The sequence below is a fragment of the Ambystoma mexicanum genome, chromosome 2p (genome assembly GCF_040938575.1).
Source record: "Ambystoma mexicanum isolate Mex_15411 chromosome 2p, UKY_AmexF1_1, whole genome shotgun sequence".
NCBI lineage: Eukaryota > Metazoa > Chordata > Amphibia > Caudata > Ambystomatidae > Ambystoma > Ambystoma mexicanum.
This window is the reverse complement of record NC_090923.1, coordinates 885975942-886003373: the sequence shown is the minus strand read 5'-3', so window position 1 is coordinate 886003373 and position 27432 is coordinate 885975942. Positions and strand designations below refer to the sequence as shown.

General features: G+C 44.8%; 1 protein-coding gene across 1 annotated transcript in view; it reads right to left on the bottom strand.

Moving 5' to 3' along the window:
* Positions 1-27432, bottom strand: part of PRKD2 (protein kinase D2) — a 704913-nt gene that overhangs the window by 45156 nt on the left and 632325 nt on the right. Inside the window, exons 16-17 of the mRNA XM_069644584.1 lie at positions 18433-18700; positions 18243-18328 (exon numbers count right to left, since the gene is read on the bottom strand). Of these exons, the coding sequence (XP_069500685.1) occupies positions 18243-18328; positions 18433-18700 (354 nt within the window). The remainder of the gene's footprint in view (positions 1-18242; positions 18329-18432; positions 18701-27432) is intronic.

The following is a 27432-nucleotide window of genomic DNA, read 5'->3' as shown; positions in this document are numbered from 1 at the left end:
CAAAGGTGTTCTGGTTCAAATACTTCGAAAATGCATCAAAACGTTCTGCAGTGCCCCTCCATATGAGCATTATGTCTTCAATGTACCTTTTCCAAACAACAATGTTTGAAGAAAATTCATGTGTCCTGAAAATGTGATTGTGTTCAAAATACCCCAAGAAGAGGTTGGCCAAGGATGGAGCATATTTTGCTCCCATGGCCATGCCCTTTGTTTGCACATAGTACTTTCGATTAAACAAGAACTTATGTTCCAAAGTGAATGCTAGGAAGTCTTTAATCATTTGAACATGCTGAGTGTATGAAGACGAACGATTGCGAAATGTGAAGTCAATGGTGTCAAGTGCCAGATTGTGCTGGATGGATGTGTATAGTGCTTTTACGTCAAAGCTAACTAACAGATAGTGTGGACGCCATTCTACAGTTTGCAATATTTGTAATGTTTGCATCGAGTTGCGTAGGTACGCTGGGAGAGTTGGTACAATTTCCTTGATGGCAGTGTCAGTGTATTGTGAAATACCTTCAGAGGCCTTCAGAGGCCCACCCAAGGCCAATCATAATAGGTCTGACCTGTGGTAGTGTAGCAAAATCTTTATGGATTTCTGGAAGAAAATACATGGTCGGAATAACCGGAAACGGTCGGGATAAAAAGTGTCTTTCTTCATCAGTGAGTAAACCACGTGAGTGCCAGCCCTGAATTAAAGTCGAGAAGTCCAAATCTGTCTGTTGAGTCGGATTCCCTGAAAGTACCTTGTAGCACCCTGGAGTGGAAAGATGTTCATTGGCCATACAGATGTAATCCTGAGTGTTCATAACCACTATATTACCGCCTTAGTCTGCTTCTTTGATGACAATATCTTTGTCCTTCCTAAGATTTCCAAGTGCCTCTTTTTCTGAAACTGATAAGTTGGAATAAGGTCTTTTCAAGCCAATTTTGGAACAGTCCATGTATTGGTGTATATCCTGTGTCGCAGCTTGGTAAAAAGTGTCAATTACACTCTCATTCTGTGACGGTGGAACAAATTTGGATTTATGTTCCTGCAGATTGAGATTCTGCTGATGTATACCTAGTTCATGATGTATTGAAGATTCAGTTAGGTGTGAGTCATCTGTTAATGACATGTGAAGCCTGGTATCTTCAATGTCTGCTATAGTCAAATTGCTGGCAGGTTTAGGTGTCTGGCTAGGTTTGCACTGTTTGACTTAATTGTGAAAAAACTTTTTCAACTTGAGCTTCCGAATAAATTTGAAAAGATCAATTTGGAAATCAATAAGATCAGACTGACGGCTGGGTGCATAGGACAAACCTTTATTCAGAAGTGACAACTCGGCCGTGGATATTTTGCTTGACAAATTGTAAACTATGTTCTCAGGATTGACTTGGATTTGAGATTCCTGAGACTGGACCGAATCTGGTACCGGTTTGCGTTTCGCCCTGTATCTGACCCTTGATCCTCTTCCTCCTCGGAAGATGTTGTTGGTGTTGTGGTAGTTCGCCCTAAAGGGACACTAAAGCAACTTGTTTATTAGTTGTGGCACTGAAATTAGGGATGTTACCCATCTTATATCTCTTAATTTCTGCCAAAACCCCCCTTCTATGGTGGGTTAGGGCAGGGGTCAGACTGTCCTCCCCTTTCTCCGATGGGTTCTGTTGTTCCTCTTCAGATTCTACCTCTGAGGAAACTGGAGTTAACAGTGGGTGTTTTAACCGTGGGACCAATATTATTGTGATAAAATTTCGCCTGAAAGGTATAAACACGATCGTTATTATGATCTCTTTCATCACGAAAGAATTTGCGAAATTTCCATATTTTAATTTCATCTTGGTAATCTTTGAGTATGGTATGCATTTTATCGTAGTTTTTTTCTTTAACAGCAATTGCGTTATTCATGGTTTCAATATTTTTTTTCAAAGTTTCAATCTGTTTTACAAGTAGTTTCAACATTTTTTCAGAACTGAGAGTGAGATTCTCTTCCCACTCTTGGGCCAGATCATGATCATCATCGTGTATAAAATCTGGAAAGATAAGAACGCGTAGACCCCTTGGGACCATGTTGTGTTCAATATAGTTTACCAATGATACTTTTTCCCAATATTTGTTTATTTCTCGCTTCGATAAGGTATAAGGTTCGTGCCACAAGGTATATGTAGGCTCCACTATTAGAGAGTTATGAGTTCGTATTTGTGAACATTTTTCACATCTCAAGATCCGAAATTGTCTTTGGCAATCCATTGGGAGAAATATCACCAACTGGACTCTGTCAAAGACATCTGGTACATTGGACTACTTCAAGCACATATTCACCTGAGAGGAGGTCACCAGCAATTATTACTACGACAGCTTGAAGCACGGACCACTTGCAAGCTTAGATGCACGACACTGAGATTAAATAAAGACACAGAACTGAATGTCTTTCTGTAATATTCGAGAATCCCATGTCTCATGATAGTACAATATCCCCCTTTTTTTGGCAACTTTCCAATATTCAATGCTCACATATTGTGACATTGCCATGGTTGGTCCTGAATCGTACAGCAGATCATGTCCGCTCTCTTCCTGTCCAAAAACATACATTTCATGGCATGACTCTTGTTGACCAATTCATTCTTGTATTCTATTTTGAACAATTTCCCAATTGTCTCTGTCTGAGGCAATACTATCACGTTTTGAGAGCATTATGCATTATGATCTTTCTTTGCTATGTGAGAAAGCAACACATGGCATTTCTTTAGGATGCAGCGGTATATTGTCTGATTGTTATATGCCCATGCACATATAATATTTCCCACTATTATGGCGGTATCAATATAGACCGTGTTCCTAAACAGATATGGATTCACTCTCAGCAATGGCCGAATCTTTACTAGCTTTGTTCCGGTCTCCCTCTTACATATCACGTGATGAGGAAGGTACACGTGATCAGACACGGCACGCAAGAATAGGAAGTTTTCTATCGCATATAATGAATGCAGCACATTTTGCGCGTTAGATGAAGTGGTAATGGACGTCTGGATTCGATCCGAGGATATAGGTACGCAACATCACTCGTTTCACGTTTTTACAAATACGCGTGTTGTTTTGCCAGGTGTAGACACACCGTTCTACAATAAGATATTCGTTTGCAGGATACCCGTTTCAATCATACTTTTACCATATTGTTACAGGCCGCCTAATATGGATGTGACACAGATGCACATGTTATTACACGCAGCCCGCTAAACTTCACCAAAGCTGCTTTCTAAAGGAAAATCACCAGGTAATTTCTTTGCCCGGCTTCTGGCAGCATCCTAAGATGTAGGAATTCACCTATCACTAAATGGCTTTCCACATATACCCATGTCTTGCAGGAACTATTACGCATCTGCGCATCTACCCTATCAAGCGCCGGTATTTGAAAGTTTTGTTTTTTGACAGGAACACAATATGCTCGGTAAATTGTTGATTTGTTCCTCACCCTCACTTTATCAGGATTTCACGGGTGGTCATCTCTATGTAGGCTTCCTGTATCGGCCCCATCACCTGGTACTTGGTCCAGGCTCATAACCATTCCTATAATACAAATTGCATGCTGGTTTCCCATCTTCTTTTTCGACATGAAGTTCTGACTGGACATCATGTTCTCGTATGAGTGATTTTTTAATACACTACAAGAAATATCTGTTTATGAATGAAACGTAAACACATATATAGAATGTTGGTTTCCACTAGTTATGGCATGGAATTCTGATATTGGAAGTGTTTTACTGCACTATCTGGGTGATCTTTTTTGGTTCTATGGAGGAATCATTCTCACTTTTAAAGGTGCATGGCTACATTGACTCAACAATGTGTAATCGTGTTCAAAATTGTTTTGCGGAATGCTAACGGGGTACACTCCCCTCTTTCTCTTCTTTTGTTTTTGATCTTTATGTTTTGTGATGATTTGTTCCTGGCCGCATGAATTGCATTGTTTCCTTGCTATGGTAATGTACTGGTCTTGTGCGCTCATTGGGGGCTCAATTTTGTTTGTGTTCATCCCTCTCTATCTGGACCCTTGCCCACCCTCCCCTGTCGCTAACCTACACTCCAATATTTAACTGCTATGTTTTATTGTTGTTTTTCTTTGGAATTATTTATTTTTTTTACACACTATTTAATATGTCATGCTATGTTTAATGCTGGTTTTGGTTTTGTGGTTGTTAAATGTACAGTCTTGCCTTGAGAAAGACCTGATAGAGGTTGAAACACGTGACGGCAGACTAGTCTTAATATCACTAAGAAGAACATGATATATATTTCATCAAGACTAATACCGTTTCCTGTAGTTTTTGTATTTGGAACAGCACTTATACAATATTGAATTGTTCTTCTCTAAATGTTCGTACTAGCAGCGCATCTACTTTGTGGAACAACTTTTTCTTTGTCATTATGTGTTAGTAGGTTTGAGGTACCTACTAGTTCCACTCCGGTGCGGCAGGTAGTGTATCAAACAGCAACATACTACTTGTTGGCCAAGCACTTTTGATACCTGGTTTACCTCAAAATGTGTTTGTGTACCTTAGAAAAATAGAACAGAAGTGGATTTATAATTTGGACACTGTTAAAACTGGTTTAAATTTAGCTGTAGAATGAAATCTATTCTATCATTAAGCTGTCAGCTTCCGCATATACTGCCTGTGATGATCAACTCACATTCAGCACAAATATGAAGAAATCCATCACATGTAAGTGCTGTTATACATGTTAGCAGACTTAGACCGTACTTTATTTACACACACAAACTGTATTTTTCCAGTTATCGCGTCTGTGATGCCTAATATAGATGTTCAGCAGTGGACAACAACTGAGATAACCTCTACCTCAACTAGCCTCGAAGATACATCACCCATATGCCTAAGACATTAAACACGAACTGGCATGCAATCTGAATTAGTATTTGCCCCAATTGATTTGTTTTTTCTTTCTGTAAGCAATATAACCGCAGTGATAGATTTTGATTCTTATATAACCAGTCCCTGATTACACACTTTGGAATAATTAATAAAATACTTAGTGCTATTCACCATTATTGCACTAGCAGCTGACCGCGCACTGCTTGAAGCGGCTATCGCAATATCGAGAAATTATAAACATCAGACCGCATATCATTATGTTATCATATATGCGTTATAGGATGTACAAATATTTGAACACAATTAATATCAACACACTACTTTAGAAAAGTCCCTATCCAACATGGCGGCAACGCGACTATGCATGCGTGAGTCTACATGAGGTAGACGCTTAAGAACACATCTATTCAAGATGGTGGCCGGGAAAACCCTGTCACAGTCGGCCTTCTCTGGCATTGCGAGGATCAAACTATAGACAGTGCCTAACGTGATTTTTTCGGCAGACACAGCAATCTCATACCGCGATCGCCCCGGGAGAAAAGTCCTACAGACAGCGTTACATCTATGCATCTGGCACCTAATCTAGTAAGTGTTAGCTCAGGGAGAGATATACATATGCTTTTCTTACCAGACTCCTACTCTAATTCAGTTTTGATCAAGCTTTTGTCTGCTCTTTTCTCTCCAACCCCCCTTATGTCTCAGTCATAGCACAGTCCAGGAGGTGACCTGAGAATACACGGTATTGACCGTGTTTTTCCAATATGGCATTTGGTGACATTGCATCAGGAAGCATTCCACACTCCAAACCTATCAAAACGGTATATTTTTAACACACGCTTAGACATGATTTATAACAGACGAGATGTGAGACGAAAAAAGGAGAGAGCTAACACAGTTCTCTCCCTTTTGTTGTCTTGCAGTTGGAAATGATTCCAGAGGCATAAATATGATGCCAAATAATGTGATTTAACTCAGACTCGTGAAAGAATCTACGAAAGTAGCAGGTTAGTGGGGTACTGACCCCTTGTACTGTTTGTTAAAATAACCATGCTCATAATCATTATAGGTATCGTTGTTTCTAAATGTAGTTTTTATTTGTCTTAATTGCAGGCAGAACATGCTGAGCACATGATCTACTGCCTAACTGTTTGTATATCCAAAGAAAAATAGCATCCTGAAGAAGGAGGCAGATTACATACTTAATATCAAGATTGTTTCGGTTGTGCTGTTTTTCTATCCCCAGGAACACAAGTTGGTGTAGACGAGTTATGACAATAAGTCGTGATGTCATGTGAACCAAATGTCACTTTGGTACTAACATCACAATTGTTGGAATAGAAATAATGAGAGATCTAGCTATTCAAAAAAAGTTGTCACTATGATGCTTCTGTGACAAATGTGATGTTGATGTTATGCTCTGTACTCTGAAGTACCCCAAAACAACGCTGTTATTTCATTTTGTGTTTTAGTTAGACCATTGAAATGCCTGGCTCACAGATGGTCATTTTTAACCATGTGTATATTAATTAAAAAATGTCTTTTGATACCGATGTAAGTATGATCTATACAGCTAAGTGAAATTAACAATCACTTATAGGAATACCCACCCCACTACCATTGTGTTGGGAAGTTGGGTAGCTAGTGGTGCTTGTGTTCTCTTATATACAGCTCTGTCCTTGTACACCCTAACCCGCAAAAAAGAAGATGAAAATCCTTGCTTAAATTTGTTAATTACCCTCTTGAGATAAGCCTGGTTGCTCAGAACCGCTACCAAAAACTGTGTAGTACAGACTTATACCAAAGGTTGGTTTTGTTTACACCTGTAGTCTTTGCCTAACAAGGACACACGTAGATACCTCTGCAGGACAGCCGACACATAGGACTGGATTCCTGGACATTTCGGGTGAAGAGCAGCAGTTGCCGGATGTACCCTTGTTGCTAAGAGAAGAAGTTGCCTGTCCAGGTCCTCTCCGGTTCAGTCCTTGAATCAGCAAGCAACCTTTGGAGATGTTGAAGAATTGCAGCCACAGACTTGTTCCTCAAGTTGTATTCAGGATACAAGCATCAGGTATACTCCAGGTTTCTTCTTATTTATATTTATTTATATTGCGCATAAAGACAGGCCAATGGGCATGGTAGTGCACACATAATAGACACATAAAACAGCAAACCTAACAATCTTAGCGTTAGAGGGGAGCAAAAGATTTCAGAAGAATAAAAGGGTCTTCAATGTTTGTTTAAATTTGGGCAAGGACCGACATAGCCTTAGGTCAAGTGGGAGGTCATTCCAGCTCATTGAGGCTGAAAGACCCTTGAGACACCATGTTGAGCTTTGCTTTAGGAATCTGAAGGCCAGTGTTTTTAGATCTCAGTGCCCTGCATGCCGGTAGCCAGGCTAGCCGGTAAGATAGATAACCTGGGCTGGTACCATATAGGCATTTATGTGTCGGACAACATGCAAAAAGAGATCCTGCTAGGCACAGGAAGCCAATGCAACGAGCGCCAAGCTTCTGAGACATTTTCCTTTCTACTCATGCCTTCCACTACTCTAACTGCACTATTTTGAACAGTTTGAAGGCGCCTTATTTCTCCTTTGCTAACGCCTTGAAGCAGACAGTAGCCATAGTCCAGCTTGGCACCCAAGCAATGGTAGCACAGTTCTCCCGTGATACGACTGGTCTTAACTGTGCCAGCAGTTTGAGGTAGTATGATGAGGATGCCGCTGGGCAGCTCACGTGTGCCCTCATGCTTAGTTCCTGTTCAATAACCACACCTAGAGTCTTAACCTTAGGGAATGTTGGAAACTGCAGCCAGCCATATGAAACACTTGGTAGTCTGGAGTACGTTTTTTCAGCCGTGCCGCTGTGCTGATGATCATCAACTCAGTTTTTGCTCATTAAGCACCAGATCGTTCTCCAGCATCCAGGATTTTATAATGGAGTATACAGAGTTGATGACCACTGTGTCCGTGTTGTAATCACCAGAAAGCAGGATGAGACACCGAGTATCATCAGCATAATTGGTATGTAACACTTTGTTGGCATCGAGGAGTTAAAAGAGCGACATAATGAAAATGTTGAAGAGAATGGGCAATAGACAAGAGCCCTGAGGGACTCCACAGGGTAGCATGAAGTCATCCGCCTTGTGGGTATCTGATAATACTCTGGCAGTGCGGTCAGACAGGAAAGATTGCACCCACCTTGTTGCAGCATCAGAGAAGTGGGCAGATTGGACAAGCCTGGCGATCAATTTGGAATGATCCACCAGGTCGAAGAGGCCAACAGATCAACCAGCATCAAGAGAGTTGTACTTCCCTTATCCAGAACATCTGACATATTTGCCTTGAGGTCCAGCAAGGCGGTTTCCGTGCTGTGGGTTCTGCGAAAACCTGAATGCCTCTGCCCCAAAATCTGATCACTTTCCAAGAAGTTTTGTACCTGCAGATGTGCAGCTTTAACTAGCAATGTAAGCAAGAATGGCACGTTCGTAATTGGCTTGTAGTTAGCTAGAACATTAGGGTCTAAAGATGACTTCTGTAGGTATATCTAAGCTTGTTTAATGATGGTGGGAACCACACATTCTTGGAAGGAAGAATTGATACATTTTGTGACCATTGGGTCCACCAGTTTAGCACAGGCTTTGAGCACTTTTGCCGGGCACACATCGCCTTTGCAGAAAGTTGGTTTGAGTCCGTCCAACAGCTTAAGAACCTCTGACTATGTTAAGGGGTGTAACTCAAACTGTGGGACTCCTGGACATGGAACAAGTTAATTACCTGTAACTGTTGTGCTCCAGCATGGGTCTGGCATGGATTCACATGCTCATGAATACAAAAATACATAGCAGTACACACATGCACAACCACGGGAGGTGGTAAGGTTCAACATTAAGCATTTCAACATTAAGCATCTCTTACCTCCTCACCATGCTCACCTTGAAGCGAACAGGTTGCGCAGCACTGCTTGGCCAACTCTGGACTCCTCCCTGGAATCCCAGTCGACGCAGTAGAATCTCGTGACGTTGTGCGTCAACCTCCACATAGCAGCCCTGCAGATGTCCAGCAGGGGCACGCCAGACAGGAACGACATAGTTGCAGCGATCTCTCTGGTTGAATTGGCTCTCGGACGGCCAGGCAATGGTCGGTTTGCCAACCAGTGACAGTGTGTGATGCAGCCCGAGAGCCACCTGGAAATGGAGGCCTTGGAGAGGGCCTTCCCCTGGTTCACAGAGCCTAAGTTCACAAATAGCTGTGACGTCTTCCGAAAACTCTTTGCGCGGTCCACATAGAACTTCAGCGCTCTAGCCACATCCAGCGAGTGCAAAGTCCTCTCAGCCGTCGACGAAGGGAAGAAAACAGGTAGCACCAAGGGCTTGTTGAGATGGAAGTCCGATGGCACCTTGGGCATGAAGGAGGGGTGCGTCCTCAGCACGACCCTCATTGCGTGGAAAGTCAAGTACAGAGGCTTACAGGAGAGGGCCTGGATCTCTCCCACTCGTCGTGCGGAGGTGATGGCCATCAGGAACGCCGTCTTCCACGATAGGAATTTCAGAGGTGCCGAATGCAGAGGACTTGAACAGGGGACCCATGAGCCTAGTCAGCACCACATTGAGCTCCCACGCCGGGGCCGGAGCCTTCACCGGCAGGAACGAGTGGAAAAGTCCTTTCATGAACTCCTTAACCAGGCGATGCAACCACAGCGACGATCGCCCCAGAGTTCTGGTGTAGCAGGAGATAGCCGCCAGATGGATCTTGATAGAGGCGTGCGCCAGCACCGCCTTGGCCAGTGACAGCAAGTACGGCAGCACTTGAGGGGCCGCAATCCGTAGAGGGTTTATCTTCTGTGTACGGCACCAGGCAGTGAACCTCTTCCATTTATGTCTGTAGCACTTAAGAGTGGGATCCGGGATCTCGTATCCACCCACCTCTAGTGCTGCAGGAGCCAGGCCTGCAGGTTCAGCGACGACGGGTCATTGTGCAGGATCGTGCCTCCTTCCCTGGCAAGAAGATCTGCGTCTGCCGGAAGCTTGACTGAAGGGGACGCTGACAAATCCAGAAGGTCCGGGTACCATATCTGCCTCGGCCATGCCGGTGCAACGAGGATCATCCTGCACAGGGACCGTCTGAGTTGACTGATGAGTCATAGGAGCAACGGCAATGGTGGGAACGCATAGAGGAACATGCCGTCCGAGGGGAAAGAGAACGCACCCCCCATGCTCCCTGGCTTGGGAAACCTGCTGGCGAACCTCTGCCACTTGGTGTTCATCGCCATCGCAAATAGATCGATCTGGGGATTGCCCCATCGTCGAAACAGTAGGTCCACCTGAACCTGCCGAAGTACCCATTTGTGGCAAGAGCGCAGCTCCCCGCTGAGTGAGTCGGTGACAGTGTTCTTCACTCCTGCCATATGAAAAGGTACCAGGAACATCCTTTGAGCGACGGCCCAGTGCCATAGGTCCTTTGCTTCCTTGGAGAGAGCAGGGGATCTGGTGCCCTACTGCTTTCGAATGTAGAACATCGTTGTGGTGTTGTCAGTGAAGACCTGCACCACCTTGCCCATGAGGGATGGGAGGAATGACTTGAGGGCCCAAAACACGGCCCTGAGCTCCAGGACGTTGATGTGCAACAACTTCTCCTCCGGGAGCCAAAGACCTCTTGCGTGGAGATCTCCGGTATGTGCCCCCATCTGTCCGTTGTCACCGTCTCCTGATGCGTCGGGGTCTGGAAGTCTGTGCGCGCCGCTAGATGTGCACGGACCCCCCACCATGGAAACACCCGACGGAATGGCTCATTGAGGGTGATCCTGTCCTAGAAGCTTCCCTTTGCCTGCATCCAACGGGCGTCAAGGAACTGCTGCAGCGACACATCTGCAGTCTGCACAGCCGAAAGAGGTAGATGCATGAGGACATCATGCAAGCAGGGACTTGATGGACCTCACCCTTGCAAACTTCATGGCCGACAGCTGTTGTACCTTGCCCAGGATGGCCTTTATCATGTCCTCTGACAGTACGGCTAGGTGCGCCACCCTGTCAAGACTGCCTCCCAGGAATTGGGCGTCCTGCGATGGCTCCAAGCAGGACTTTGCATGGTTTATCGAGAACCCCAGTTCCGTGAGCAGGCGGACCGCCCTCGCTGCGTGTTCGACAGCGAGTTCCTTTGACTTCGCTCGGATGAGCCAATCGTCCAGATAGGGGTAGACGTGGATCCCCTGCAGATGCAGCCACGCCACCACCAATGCCAGGCACTTGGTGAAGACCCTTGGGGCCGAGCTCAGACCGAAGGGAAGGGCCCTGAACTGGTAGTGTCGTCCTTGAACCACAAAGCGCAGAAACTTTCGGTGCCCCTTGTGAATGGGGATGTGGAAGTAGGCATCCTCCAGGTCTAGCGATCACAGGAAGTCCCCTTCTTCCAGCTGTCCCAGCACGTTCTGAAGGGGGACCATCTGGAATTTCTGGGATTTTATCTATTTGTTGAAGCGGCGGAGGTCTAGGATGGGCCGCGAGATGCCGGTCTTCTTACGAACGAGGAAGTACAGTGAGTATACTCCGGAGCCCCGGAACCTCTTCGGGACGAGCTCTATCGTGCCCTTCTTTAGCAGTGCTCGTACCTATAGAAGTAGTTGAGGAATGTGGTTTTCTTTTCTGGCGACGGGTGGAAAACGGGGACACTTCCTTTGGAACGCCAGAGTGTGCCCATGGGCCAGGGCATCCAACACCCAACGGTCAGTGGAGATGGATTTCAACACACCAACTAAATTTTGCCAGCCGGCCTCCCACCCGGGTGCTCGGTGGGGGCCCCAACATCACAGCTGGTTCAGTCCTGTTTCGCTGAGGCCTTACCGCCTTGGGCCCCTTGGCAATGACGACGATGTCCGCCAGCCTGGTTGCGGCCTCTGTAGGCTTCCTGTGACAAAGAGCGGGCAGCCTGACGGTATGAAGAAGAGCTGCCGCTGAATCCTTTGGAGGCACCTTGCAACTTGCCTCCAGAGGGCCAAAAGGACAGCCGTCGTTGACGGAGCATGCCCAAGGCCCGGGCCGTCTCGGTGTCTGCCTTGATTGCCTGCAGTGACTCATCTACTGCCTTGCCGAACAAGTTGTTCCTGTCGAAGGGCATGTCCAGTACCCTCGTCTGAACGTCCTGACGGAAGTCGGTGGCCCTGAGCCAGCCACGCCGGCAAAGGCAAACGCTGTTACCCATCTGGTAGAAGCCAGTGTCAGCGATGTCCGTGGCCACCGTAATGGCGTGGTCCAAAGCCACCTCACCTCCCTGTAAAATTTCAAGGGCCTCTGTCCTCTTGTCCTCTCGGAGGAAGTCCAGGAGGGGGGCGATTTTAAACCACAGCTCCCTATCGTAGCGAACCACGATAGCGAGAGCGTTGGCCGCCTAAATGGTTGTCGCCGACGACAAAATGACCCGCCGTCCCATGGTATCCAGCTTCTTACCCTCCCCGTCTGGCGGGGAAGTGGAAGTTGATGGCGTCGTCCCAGCAGATTTCTTCTTGGCAGCCGCGGAGACCACTGAGCCCGGAGACGGCTGCGCTTTGAGGCACATCGGTGCTGAGTCTGGGACCCGGTACCACTTCTCGTACCGGTCTCTCTTCGCCGGGGCCGAGGATGGGTTCTTCAGGAGGGCCAGCCCCTCGTCCCAGTTGTCCAACAGCGGGACCGAGAGCACGGTCTGCCTCTTGGCCTCTCTTCGCTGATAAAGGAATCCCTCCTTCTGCTCCTCGGGGCATAGCTGAAAAAGCTCTGAGGCTCTAGCGATCATGGTGTGAAATGAGCCAATTTCGTTGGGAGGAGAAGCCCGGGGGTGGGGGCGACGAGACATCTGATCCGTCGTCGCCGCCGCCGTCCATCCCCGTCGTCGGCGTCTCGTCCCTCAGAGGGGATGGAGGTAAAGGATGGAAGGGTGGGGGCGGATGGACTCGCCTCCGCTTGGGTGAAGGGCTTCCTGACGGTCCAGGCGCCGCTGGATCGTCCGCTGGAGGCAAAGGCATCCTTGTTCTTATTACTGAACACAGGGTGCACAGGGCCAGCAAGATGTCGTCCGACCTGTCCGTCGGTGGTTGCAGCGGTTGCAATGGGAGCATCAGCAGCGGCGTGGTGTCCAGTTCCTCGTCAATCTGCCGTTCTTTGTCGGCTCCCCGTCGCTCTCCACGTCCACCTAGTCGGGGTCCTTCCCGTGGGACCTGACCTCGACAAATCTCTTGTCCAAGACTGATCCTCGGAAGAGATATCTGAGTCCAGTTGGACTATTGCACCCCCCCCCCCCATCTTCTCGGCCAGGGGATTCACAGCGGTCTTTTCGATGGGCAGGAAAGACTATTCCCTGCGGGAGGACAGGGAAACTCTTGGCTTTGAGGTTGTCTCCACTGGGGCTGCATCTGCGGGTTTCGCCAAGGACGCTGCCACTTTCTCAATCGAAATCTTAGCCAGGTGAATCTGGACCTTCACGACCTTTGGCGCGTCTGAGGCCTTTGCCGTGGGGGGGGGTCACTACCTCACGCTTCCCCTTGGCTTTCTCCGTTTGGGTCAACCGGGGTTTCTCCCGAAGCTTACTCGGGTTTTCCGACTTCCTGTCCGTCAAGCCAGAGCGTTGGCTCGTGGTTAACGGTGTCGGTGATGCTGGGCCTGGCCTGGCAGCCGCGGAGCCCGTTACAACAGTGCTCCCGGTGCCCGCAGACTTGCAGTGCTCTGCCTTATGTTGGGCCCCCGTCGCCAGTGCACACTCAAAGGTCTTAGAAGACCGCTTAGTAATCTTTTTGGGCTCACCTGCCACCGGGCTTTTCGCCTCCAGCCAGTCAGCGAGCCTTTTGTGATGGTCCTTCATGGTAGGGGCAGACATGTCCTTGCAGAACGCGCAGTCCTCCTCCACGTGCAACTTGTCGGAATGCAGGCAGTAGAGGCAGTGGGAGTGCTCATCCTCCTTGAAGACGTTCTGTAGTCCACATCCTCGGCAGATCCTAAACAGCTTGGATCCAACGGGGGTCGAGTCTCCTTTGTATTCAGCCATGTCTACGCGGGGTACGCCACAAAGATCTTCCGGAATCCTCTAAGAAGTGAAATTCGCTTGAGGGCCATAGAGAATTCCAAAACGGGTCCCCGTTAACCGGAAGAAGAATCGCTGGAGCTTGAGGCTCGATTTGACTGAAAATATGAAAGTAAACTTTGAAAAACGCAATACGCAGTAAAAGCTTGAGAACTAAGCACAAGGACTCCCAACACTTGAACGTGCAGTAAAAATCTGAAGATGGCTCCTGAGGAGGGGCTTAGATAGAGGGCAGTCATTGGCTGGGGGCAGTATGACCCAGAGACCAATGATTGGTTATTGGGAGAAAGACAGTTCAGAAACGAAACTGAAACTGATTTTTTCTTTTACCGAGGATTCCAAGCCTGACGACGGGGAATATTCATGAGCATGTGAATCCATGCCAGACCCCATGCTGGAGAAATGGAATTATTGTCTGCTTCCCTGTGTGGGCTCATTGTGGACCCCTGACCGACCTCACTCTCACTCTCCTCAGAATGGCCTTGAGCGCTCTCTGTTGCTACTTTGATTGGGTTTTGGCAAACCTCTCCCCTGTTCACTATAATTAGGATGGCCTCCTAAAATATGCCAGATTCTAGGACTCCATCTTAACAAATGACAGGGCTGGGGGTAAGAGTCTGTGGTATATGGGGCAGTTAAGATTGTAGGGGATGGTGCAGAACGGGGTAGTGGGTGAGGAAATGCAAGTGAGGGGCCCTAGAGTGGGATAGAAGGGGAGTGTACCCCCTTAATGAGAGAGAACTGGTAGTTTATTGGAGGAGAGGGAAAATGACATAAGGGGAGCTGTAGGGATTAGTAGAGATGGGGAGGGATGAGCAGTTGCATTTGTCGACCACCTGGGGTCACTCTTACACCATGTTTTAAGGACTTTATTACTCTACATTCTATCAGGAATGAACGTCAGTAATATTGTGTTGCGCTTGGATTTTAATGCCACCTTTGCATTTCTATTACTGTGTATTTCTTTTGTGTTCAGTGTTAATAGAGAAATCTGATTGTAATAAAAATGGAATATGCAACTGCCCTTAGGCAGTAACTGGGGGGCGAACAGTTGGCGTAGAGCAGGTAGGAATCTATAATTAAACCTACATCATGTAAGCGACTATGGCACATTAATGGTGCTAGATTATCAAACTTCCAAGGGAAAGGATGTGCAACTGAGCCCACAATACAAGTTATGACACTCATGCAAAGTGTAAAAGAGGTTATGTATTATAAAGACGACAACTGTTGCCGTTACATAAACATAAGGGCTGATGTGAGACTTGTTGATACACTGAAACTTGCCATAAAAACAATTAAGTCAAGGGGTCGCCTCAAAAATATTAGACATTGGGACATATAAGACACTGCAATAGTAAATATGGAAGGTCCACACAAGAGGGTGCACTTAAAAACTCCAAAGTGGTAAGTATATTACACGATTCTATATCTGTCCCCTTGATGCGATGGGAATATGGTTTGCTTTTTCGGACTCTGCATCGAATTTCCTATGAGAATATATTTTGTGTGACCTGTTCAGAGGAATCCGATTTTTTAAATAACGCCGCTTCATCAATTATACAAAATGTCACACTTCACCAAGTCACATCTTATATACTCTACTGATACTGGGGGGCATACTTTTGGACCCCTATAAAATGTCATCTTATAGAGTTTTATGCATGTTATAGTGTGTTACATTACTCTGGTTTTAACGTGCGTTTTAACCTTCCCCAAATCCCACTTTTAAAGTGCCTGTGGTACAGTCTGCTGATAGCGAAGAGCTACTTTTGAACCTTTGATATGTCATGTTAGAGTGTTATGCACCATGTATGTTATATTGTGTTACGTTACTCAACCACAGTGGCAATCTATTGTGCTCCATTCCTCGAACACTCTACCTCTCCACTGCTCATCACAGGGAGGCTTACTAAGAGAACAGGACTCCTACGTTTGAAAATGGAACAGCTAAAATACAAGTGGAGTACTGTAATATTCAACATCCCGGCACTTCAGGTAAGTGACAGCAGAGCAGGAACACTCGGGGTGCAAGTAGGAAGAAAAGGAACCTGCTTTATTACGTTACAGAAGTAAGATGAGTTTAGCAGGAGAGGACATGTTATGCATCTATTCAATTCAAGCTCCTCTCCTGCAGTCCTGTCCATCCGACTTCCATGGAATCCCAATGCACCTTTTGATGTATGATACGTACAGTCAAGATGCTACACATACCAAGACAATTCATTTCAAGGACCATGCGGGTGTAGTCATAGTGACTAAAAACAGGATTCTCTTCGTGCATACATCAAGCCTATGCGTTTTACCTCTACCTGTGTAAGTGGAATCACTGGCGCCAGGCGACACATCTTGGGAATTCTCTGCTGGGAACCTGTGTCATGAGTACCATTACATTTATTAGTAACCAGGCCTATTGTTACAACGCTTTGAAAAGGGAGGAATCCAGAATTTAGCACATAATAACCAATAGATATTAAAGAGAAATGGCACATTATAAAGATATGTGCTGCCCGGGACCTGCCTCGGGCAAGATGCATGGATCCCTCGAGGTACAAGATTATGGACCCTGCATGCATTGGTCAATGTCTGGTTTCTTGGTATTACATGATTGATCTGCCTATTACTGGCTAGTACATCTAAACAAAATATTCAGAAATGAGAAGAGCAGGCGCAATACCTGCATGGCCAGAAATTCAGCCCAGGCAGGAAGGGAGCATAAAGTCACCCGCTATGGATCGTGATTCAAGGGAATATAGGACAATATCCAATGTACCTCTAACATAGCTCAGCGAGTTAGGCGCACACTTCTCAAATGTGTTTGCAATCTGTAATCATCCCTCAGGCTTGCATTGCTCTGAAGTCGAAGGAATGAGTAGCATGGAGTTGGACGAATAATCCTACCACTGTGCTTGGACGCGGACAGAATACCAGCATGAAGCACTCTTCAGAAAATGGGTTTTCTTGCAAAGGAGTATCTGGTGAAAAGTGTCCCGCTGGTTCTTTGCTTTTTTCTCTAGATGGCAAGGAATGCATCGAACACACTGATGGCCCTTGTCTCATGGTTAACACAAAGTGCCTTGCATCTATCTCTATTGCACCACACATTGCAAATAGCTAGACACAAGGAAGAAACATCTCAACCTCTGCCTAGCCACAACTCCGAACATCAACATTGGTACTTCCTGAATTGGACCCTCTCTTGTTAAGCACTATACAACATTCATCTGTGGCACAGTAGATTTAGGTATGGGGTATGTTAAACATGGTGTTGCTAAGGGATATATTTAAGCACATGCAGGGGTTCAGTCCAACAGTCTGCTTCAGATTCAGCAAGTCTAGGCTGTTTACATGCGGCTTTTCTCCTTCCCACTGATTGGTCACTTTAATCTCATAATTGGCTAACAAGTACTGGTATCACAAAGTCTTACACACCATCCATGGAGAAGAAAGTCTGAGTGTTTGGATAACGCTATAAAGTTTTCCCCTTGTCGTATACAGCCACCTTGCCTAATAGTTAGATTGTGCTGTGTGGAGCATTCTAAGGTTGCCCATTAAGATTTACTATAATGCTCTCTTAAAATGAAATATTGTTTGTCTCCTTTTTCCAATGCAATCACTCATTTCAGCAGTTCTTACATTGAATTATGACTTTATATCCCAACGGGAATCACGTTTCTGCAATGTAGTTCCCCAATACAGTATATCAAGTGGTCTCTACATAAGATTCCATGAATAAATCCATCAAAGTCATGCTCTGTGTTAATTCAATAGTGTAACTCGGACAATACATTAATGGTACCTTGAAACACATTGTGTATAGGTGCATTATAAACACCTAACAAAATAAATTGAATAAATATACCTCTTCAGAGAGCTCTTCATGCTGGATTCCGTCTGCGTCAAAGCACTGGGATAGCAGGATTATTCCTCCAACTCAGTGCTACTCAATCTTTTGACTTCTGACGGATGAAGGCCTGAGCGATGATTACAGACTGCGCTGCAAACGTATTTCAGAAGTGAGTGCTGAGCTATTTTGGATGTAAATTTGATGTTATCCTACCTTCCCTTCAGTCTGGATCCATAGCGTATGGCTTTATACCACCTTTCTGCCTGAGCTGAATGTCTGGACATGCAGGCCCGTATTAGGCATTCTCTTCTCCCTTCTTGGATTGGGCGGCTCAGTGTTCATTGCCAGCATTAGGTGACCTTGAACTCTGCCTGAACTAAGGGAATCACCCGGGCCGGCTGTCAGGTGGTTCTGTCTCCATGACAGTCTTTCATACACTGTCTTGAACAAGGCTGACACATTTCATGCATCTCTGCTTACCTGTAGCCAGGTGTGGCTGAGGGACTTGTCCACACTGTAGCGCTTTCTCATCTTCACCTGGAGCAGGTTGTTGATCAGGTCAATGGCTGCAAGTGAAATGAGTTGGGTTAGTTCTTGGAGATGACACTGCCCCTGTGTTCCTATACCCTTCAGAGTCCACAGCCCCTCCTTATAATTCCTTCCCACTTACCTCCTGCTGAGATCTGCCGCCACGGGCTGGCTGGGTACATGAAAGCCGCATTTTGGATTTGCTCATTGATGTCCTCATCCTCATTGAAGGGGAAGGTGCCGCTCAGGCTTACGTACATGATCACCCCCACAGACCACATATCCAGCGAGCGGTTGTAGCCCTGGTTGAGCAAAACCTCAGGGGCCAAGTATGCTGGCGTTCCCACCACCGATCGTCTGAAGGACTTTTCTCCAATGATCCGAGCAAAGCCAAAATCACAGAGCTTCACCTGGAAGCGACATATGCACCAAGAGAGAAAGGGTTACCAGAAGTCATCTAAGCATAGAGGGACAGTAGCTGGTCAACATGTGTATTCATTGTGCAATATCTATTGATCGCGGGACCCAGCAATGTACTTTTTGTAGATGTGTACCATGAATAGAGGATTCAATGGGTCAATTTTGGCTTCTGCAATTCTGTCTTGTATTCACCTTGGACAATGTTTTACATAATTTCTACTGAACATTTTACTTTCATATTTGTACATTAACTTGCCACTGTCTACTCACTGCAGAATATATGATCTGCACTGTGCGCAATGTGTGGAAGAAGTAACAATATTTTCGTGTGTTTGCACAAACATATCAAAATTAACGAGTTGAACCTCATCCAGTAAATGCAATTGACCAAAAACCATTGGTTTCATTTGGGTGCTGAACAAAGACATGCCAAGGTACATGCAGAAGGAGATCGCAGGTAGCACATCAGGTACAATACATCTACCTGCATTGTGAGTCACCAGCGAAGCAAGCTACTGTAAATGACTAAAAAGAGCGACATGTTTTACATTACACAGTCATCTACAGGATGAGGTAGTGCAACGTTGTCATTGTTGTATACGTTAAGATTGTGGAGGATGACTACTATGGCTGTGCCTGTATGAGATGCACCCTGAAGCCCACAAGGCCACCAATATCCTTTGAACCTCTATGTTAGTTGGTTGGTTGTTAGTACAGCACTGGATTTTGGGTAAACCTGTCTGAACATAGGAAACACTGCATAGTTAATGATAGAGAAATGTCAACATTAAGAGGCTGTCCAGGGATGGTCCAGTAATGTTGGCAAAGGCAGAAACTAGGTGTGTGTTTGTGCGAACTGTGTGAGGGTACTTCTATGAATGTGTTGGTTGTGTGAGGGCTTAACACAGTGTGCAATGCCAGTGGGAGGTTACTATGCAAGTGGAGCAAGAAAGAAGGATGCAGGGGGAAGCATGCTGGGCCCCACGGCCATTTTCGCAAATGGCGGGCTCTGCTTTTCTTCGTTGCAACACTAAAATAGGTACATGATGATAAAGAAACTGTATAAGGTTGACTCTACATGGCGTATCTGCGACCTGTGTGCAGAGTCCCACTGAGGTGCAGGTTGAAAGGGAGGCCTGGCACTTGTGACCATTTCACAGGATGGAGAAGGTTTGGTGTTGGCAGGAGAATGGTAAATAGGGATTCCAGATGGGGAGTTTATAGACTGGCATACAGTAAACCTACTCCTCTTCCTGCGTGGAAGATGCAGCCACGTTAATCTATAACCGATAAAAAGATGCAAAACTACTGATGCAGCAAAGTAACTTTCTTTTTGTAGTATGCATCAGTTAAGCCCAGATCTGCTTTCAAGAGGACTGACATGACCTCGATCAGCATGCTCTGCATAGACTTCAAAGAGATTGGAGGCGTATTGAACATATTCCGCAGCAGCAAAGCCTGGCAAATGTGGATTTATGCTTTAAATGAGTCGCTATCAAATATGGCCACATGACAGCAATCCTAGCCAATTGCATTCTAGTTGAAGAAGCTCTCAGTATAGGCTCGGAGAGTTAATTCATAAAGCAAAATACTGCCAAATGAACCACCTCTTAGCTTGTAAAAGAGCTGCCTTCATGTTTGTAACAGATCACCACCAAAGTTGCGACCTACCTAGCTATTATGAGATTATCATTCTCAGCATGGACGAAGGCTACAAATAGTTGAAGGTACTTCTTAAGACTTCTCTAGGCCGTACATTAGCGTACTTGTTATATCAAATGTTTTTAATGAGTGTTCAATCTCAGCTCAACTGAGGATTGTGGTTTCTTAAATAATATTAATTTAATAGTTTAAGCTGCGTTACATTATCCAATGTTTACACTGTGTCTGAAATGTGATGCGTTATGGGTAAGTACAAGTGTAGGAAGAACACAGCTTGGATTAAAGCCGAGTTTTATTATGATGGCAATATCTAGAACCGACAAAGCACGCTACTAGATGTAGTTAGATGGTGCGTTGTTCCGTGACGGACTTGAGAGATGCTCAAGCAGGCCCTTGGAGAAAATGCCAAATAACTAGGAATTATATTACATACAGCGTTGCTGCTTTATGTTGACCTGCATCGACGTTTTTATGTTGGCAAAGGCTGCAATTCACTTATTTATTTATTGTATTTGTTACTCGCCCAGACCCTTGGATATCATGGCGAAGTTACAGACAGCTTGATCATGCATACATTATATCAGCCAATCGGGCTTGACACGACAAATGCATAGCAAAATAGAAAAATATAGAGTACAAATGTTCATGAGCAATCATATATACAGAGGAGAATATATATACACATCAGATTGTAAAGGCTATATTGATTAAATAGCCAGGTTTTCAACATTTCTTTGAACCCATTGATAGTTGTCTCATTTTTAATGGCGAGCGGCAAAGTGTTCTCAGTTACTCTTCTCAATTAAGTAATTGCCATCATGAAAGATGCTGTCCCAAAGTTCCACAGTGTCACAATTGTGCATACCTTTAAACGGAGATTACATGAACCTAATACAATCCACATTAAGCTCAGTACTCAGAGTGGTTAAAGTTACACCTGACTGCATTGTAAGACAAGTCATGATTTATTAAGCTCATAAAATAGCCTTGGCATCGTTTTTGGCACCCTGATGTAAATTGGGCAAGGAATACATCACAAAGAAATAAAGAACTACAATTGGGGAAGAACTCTTCAAACACTCCACAATATCAAGATCATCTTTTCCATTTTGCAGATTTTCAGATTGTAGGTCTCCTTTCCAGAGTGTGCATGTACATTTCCAAGTGCAATGACTTCAAGAGCTGCTAAAGTCTCAACTGGGATGATTGTTGATGGTGACGCGGATATTGTGGCTTAGTATATGGTCAAAGAGGTGGTGAGTATTTCGGAGTGGTGCATGTGCAGGATGGGACTGTAGTGGTAGATGTAAATATGAAGGAGGTGGAAAACAGGAATGGTGAGGAGAACGAGGAAGTGATATGGACAAGAACACAGTGTTCGATTTTGGAGAGGGGGTAATGAACATGGACACAGGGAGTTGAATCTGTAGGAAGACGGTGAGTAGGAGAAAATTGGTGATTATTGTAGCAAAAGTGGAGATGGATGTGGACATGGATTAGAGGGAGGATGAAATTAATGAGTGTAAAGATGGATTTCTAGAATCTGGCCTGGTGGGCAGATTTTCTGAGGCCAGACTAGTTAGAATGAACAGGGGAACTACAAGAGGTTAGCCAAACCCAATCAAGATAAGCGTGGAGAGTGGTCAAGGCTTAGTCTCAGGAGAAAGTTGAATCCACACAGTTAAACACAAACATACCATTTAGACAGGCAAGTACAATCATAGGCCTAAAAACCCACTAGAAAATTAAACAAGCAGGTAGTAAGATCACACAAAACTCAGTTATCAAAAATATATACAGTCACCTTTAGGATTGTAGGAACGCATACAATAACTTTGACAACTAAAAGAAGGTAAGCAGAGATGCAGTAGAATGAAATCAGTTCACAGGAATTATGCCCTAACATTTTAAGTCCAATCCCTATGATGTATGGGGGGAGGGACTTGTGTCGAAAAAGCCACAAAGCTTATTCTTAGGAGACGGGACATATGCAGGAAGAATTCTTGTGGTGGTGAAAATGTTCTAGAGGATATTCAACAAGTTACAGGTAAGTAAAATATTATTCCCATCTTTCAGATACACGCTTTTAGAACCAACGATCAAAAAACGATGAAATGGAATAGCCAAACTTTATTCTAAGTTCTATTCTAAGAATGATAGGGGGAGGTGAATGCATTCCAATCCAATCCAATTACTTACCCCCCTGGCTCAGATTTTTCCAGATGACTAGGTATGTCGACTGGGGTTGCTGGAGGTAGGTTTTTGCCGCTGTTGGATCCAGTAGAAGGTGCCCAGGAGATGTGGGTGCAAAGATTCTTCCGGTTGATTCCAGGAGCAGAGTTCCCCCTCTGCGAAGAAGAAATGCAGAAGGCACCGATGTAGACCTCACCAGACGGGGAAGGCGAGTTCCAGTGACTGCTACCACACATGGACGAGAGCAGGCGGCTTTCCAGTCGCGTTCAAAGAAGACCCTCCAGAGCATAACTCCTTGAAGCTGGGAAGCTGAAACTTGGCAGGAGGTTTATTTGTGGCACGAGCTGGCGGCCACAGAGGTTCTGGCGACGAACATGGAATGGTGACAATTTTACGGTGGTAGCCCACTGGAGAGTTGGTCAGTCCACTGGGGGTGGTCCAGGAACACTTCTGAAGGCTCAGTATGCATCCAGCCAGACTGGTTGGTCCCACCAGTCTTAGGGTTGAAGCACCGCTCAGGGTCTTCGCAGATCCGGTAGTCCAGAAGGGCTTCACTGGTCCCATCGCAGAAAGGGATGCCAGGCCTCTTCAGGAGTCATCCCAGATCTTCAGTCATCTGCTCATCTACACAGGATGCTTGGCTCCAATGCTGATCTGAAGAAATGGCTGCAGGATTCCTCTTCTTATCCTAAATCCGGACTGGAAGCAAGTCCAAGCCCACCAACGGTAAGGCTTTGCACCATTCAAACAGCCAGCAATGGTCCAATCAGGGACCACTGTGGGTTTCACTCATGTCCCACCTTCAGACATTCAGGCACCACAAATGTGGAGTGGGACCAGACAGTCCCAGCCTCTTTCTGAGCGAGACACACAAAGGCATATCACTAGCATGCAAAAGCAGCAGCTTTCCCGGGCAAGTGCATTACCATTTATGGAAATCTCTGATCTAAGAAGGCAGGAATAAGGCCAAAATACAATATAGCCAAAGAACAAGCGAAAAATCTCTTGGCATGGCCATTTTAGGGCACTATACACGTTTAGTCACCCTGCATGGTAAATGCACATGTGCACAATAAAAATAATGCAAAAATGGTATACAAGTATATGCTGCCACAAGCTTGTCTTTAGGCACATATGAAAGTAACCACAAATCCCAAGTGTAAAAGACTATGGTGATACAAACGTTTCCCCACTGCACTGCATTGTAAGATGCTGTGGGCACTGTTAAAACGTTACCAAAGAAGTAAAACGTAAACATGACAAAAGGGAAAAAGTATACCAGTACTCATAGTCCCCATGACAAGATGAGCAAAAGGCCACTGGAGCAAAGCTGACGGCTTCATTTCCCTGTAAAAAGTCAGGACTGCTTAAAAAACAAAAGCAAAACGTTTGGGGGTCCATAGAATATGGAGGGAAAGTTTCTAAAAGAGAAATCTTTTCTAACAATGAGGTAGAGGACGGAATCAACGTAAATGAGGACGACATGATGTGGAGGAGGATTCCTTTTCCTCTACATCCACCCCTGATCTCTTTCTTTCATGGTGTGCTGGTTTCTACTAACATACTTTCAAAAAAATGCCCCCATCTCTCTCCATTAAGATCAATGACTTTCTCTCACGCATCCAGTGACTCAATCCCCCCACCCTTCATGTGTCATCCAAGAAACACTCTGCAATGTGGGAGCTGCAGCTAGAAGCAATTAAATTCACACTGTGTATGGACTACAAAAAGCTCCATAAGATAACACAAAGTGAAAGCAACAATTACAAACATCAAGCTCTTGAATGTTGGCACTGGCACAAGGAAGGGCCACTTCCATCTGAGAGCAGCAACGAGTAACAGGTAGTGTCTTTTGATTGTCAAAGTGCTGTGAAATTCAGCAGAGCCACACTATGTCCACACTGGCAGAGATCCAGTTGAGTGGAGTGCAGCAAATAACTGACACAGGATCTGACTGTGGAGAGTCACACAGAGGACATGTCCATCATAAACAACATGGCAGTAAACCTTTTGAAGCTTCCAGTGTGTAGATAATGTGGGGATGGACACGATTCAATGGTGCCAATCCTGATGAAGATAAAAGAGGAAGGACCTAACCTCAGAGAGGGCATAGTGACTTCCAAAAAGTGGCCTGAAAACTCACTGAACAGTTTTAAGGCTGCAGTCATGAAGAAGGAAGGTTTGCCACAGATCCAAGGAGCATATGAATCCTAAAAAGCGCTTGAGCCTAATAAGGTGCTTCTAAACAGATGATACACTTGTGATTAAGCAATGCAGTGAAACCTAAGAAGCACTTGAAGCTAAGCAGTTGTGAGAAGACAAAGTAATACTTGGCCATAAGATTTGCTGAAATCCAAGAGAGCAATTCAACCAAATAAGTGTTGAGAAGCCACAGAAGAACTTCAGTCTAAAAAATGCTGCTAATCATCCAAAGCACTTTAACTCAATAAGTGTGGAGAGTCCATAGAGGCACATGAAACTAAGGTTCTAAGAAACACTTTAGCCACACATACCAGGTGAGGACTTTCCTATTGGTATCAGCCTGGAGTCCAAGGGCAGAGGATAACAATGTCCACTAATGTGATCTTAAGGGCTGAAACCCACCCAAGCTGAATTTGGCTATTTGAGCCCCATGAGTAGAAGCAGGAATGTAAATTGAAAGTCTGAGGTCACCAATTGGCTTCCCATGGTTCTGTGACTTACTCTGGGGCAGCTACTGCTACAGAAGAAAGTACTGAAGGACTATAAGAAAGGAGAGCTTTTGATGGAAAGAACAAGTGGCAGAGATAACAGGTAAAAAACCAATACAGTTAAATAGAGGATGTTTTATTGTTCTAATAAAACATGGAAGTATTGCTGCCAATTTGATGGCAATCATGTTTTCTATTTGGCCTCTGTGGCACCATCAAGGGAGCAGTCACAGGTAGAAAAAAGGCCCAACAGATTTCCTCACTGTAGGATTCAGGAAGGGAGCGATTTAAGTAATCAATGGTTAGTGCACATTGAGCTTGAAATTACAGATTGCGTCCAATGCTTTACTGTGTCGGGAGGTGCACACAGACTATCAGAATCTTTGAAACTTGCAAACCTTGCCAACAACTAAGCCACACAGACCAAAGATTGCGATTGGATACAAGCAAGCTGCTGGATACAAATTAACCCTAGGAGGTGCTGAAAATCTTGGGGATCATTTTAACCGAGGTGTTGCTCATCCTAAGTAGCACTTAAGGTAAGAGGTTCTGAAAATCTTGGAGGACTTTAAACTGCAAGGTGTTAAAAATTCTAGCACTCAAGTCTTAAAAGGTTCTAGGAACCAGGATATATGCGCAAGTCCCAAAAAGTGTGATACATCCTGGATGGCAAACTCTGAATGGGAACTGACAGTCATATTTAGGAAACTGATTAAAGCAAAGCGTCAAGGAAAAACTGAAGTTGAAAGAGGACCCAAGACTCCCAATGCTAGAATTAATCGCCCGAAAGAAACTAAATAAAGCAAACTTCTGAATTATTGTGATGGCAACTCTAGAACAAGCGTCAAGTAAATGAAATGACTGAGAAATGTAAGTGGCCCAATCCACCATGAAATAAGAAAACCAAGTGGTACAGAAACTTCATACAAAAACGTGTTTGGTACTTCATGAATTGCGCTGGTAATCAATAACACGTGGTAATTAATAACACCAACACTAGGCTCATGTGAATTATAAGCAGCCAAGGCAAACGCTGGACAAATAGACACTAAAGGTTAAAGGAAAATAATCTCCAAAATAAAGGATTATAAAATATTGGGAGACAGGGAATTAGTAGTAACTAACAAGTATTAAGAGAATAATGCTTACGGAATGGATTTTTATTGTAGAGAAAAGGGATTAACCCGCGATTGGACATCCACGTAGAGGAAATCATCAAACTATAGCTGATACATTAAGACAATGGGGTGAGTTAAATCAAATGTTCAACAAAAAACACTCAAAGAATTATCAAAATAAAGTTTTAACATCAATGACTTATTAACTAATGAAAATTCTGTTATGTTTCCCTTACCTATGATTCCTACCCAATACCAACCCCTTTATTCTCTGTCCACCACAAACACATTGAATGTTTTCTGTATAGAATAATATGATGTATGTCCAGTTTTAACAGAGGCCTAAACACATGTTAACAGAAGGACAGACTCAATACATCTATGAACCCAACAAACAGAAGGATAAATGTAGATGAATCTAAAAATCTAAAACTGAAACAGAAGTGAAAGATAAATATTAACAAGATAAATTAATGTGCCTGGCACAATTAATGAAGTACCAAACACGTTTTTGTATTTACATTTAAGAAGCAGGGGGTATAGTCTTCTTGGGGACTTCAATCCTGGACTGCTCGTCGCTGCCGGGTAATCCAGGCGCAAAGTGACTTTCTTTAATACCCCAGGTCTTATATAATGGTACAGAAACTTGATAACTGGAACAAGGAAAAAGGGTGGTATTGAAAGCCCAATGTAGAGAAATCTGCATCGATGAAAGCTTTCACGGTAATAAGAAGGGTGTGTGCCCAATGTAATATAATGCTCACATTTCTAAGATGTGCAAATCCTGTTCAGTAGGGATCGTTATGCTTGTGTGTGTCATGTGTCTCTCCTGGATTATGAATCCTGAAAGTAGCATTCATGGAACCCATAGGTCAATATACTAACAAACATATTACAGGTGTGCAGTAGGAGTGTGATGAAGTGTCGTAGTGATCCAAGTTTTTCCCCCTTCAATTAAGTGGTCTATATCTACAATTTGCAACATCACCCCTTGTGATCAGAGCGTTCCTCTGGGTATACAAAAAATGTTCAATTTACATAATCGGCAATACAGGGTGA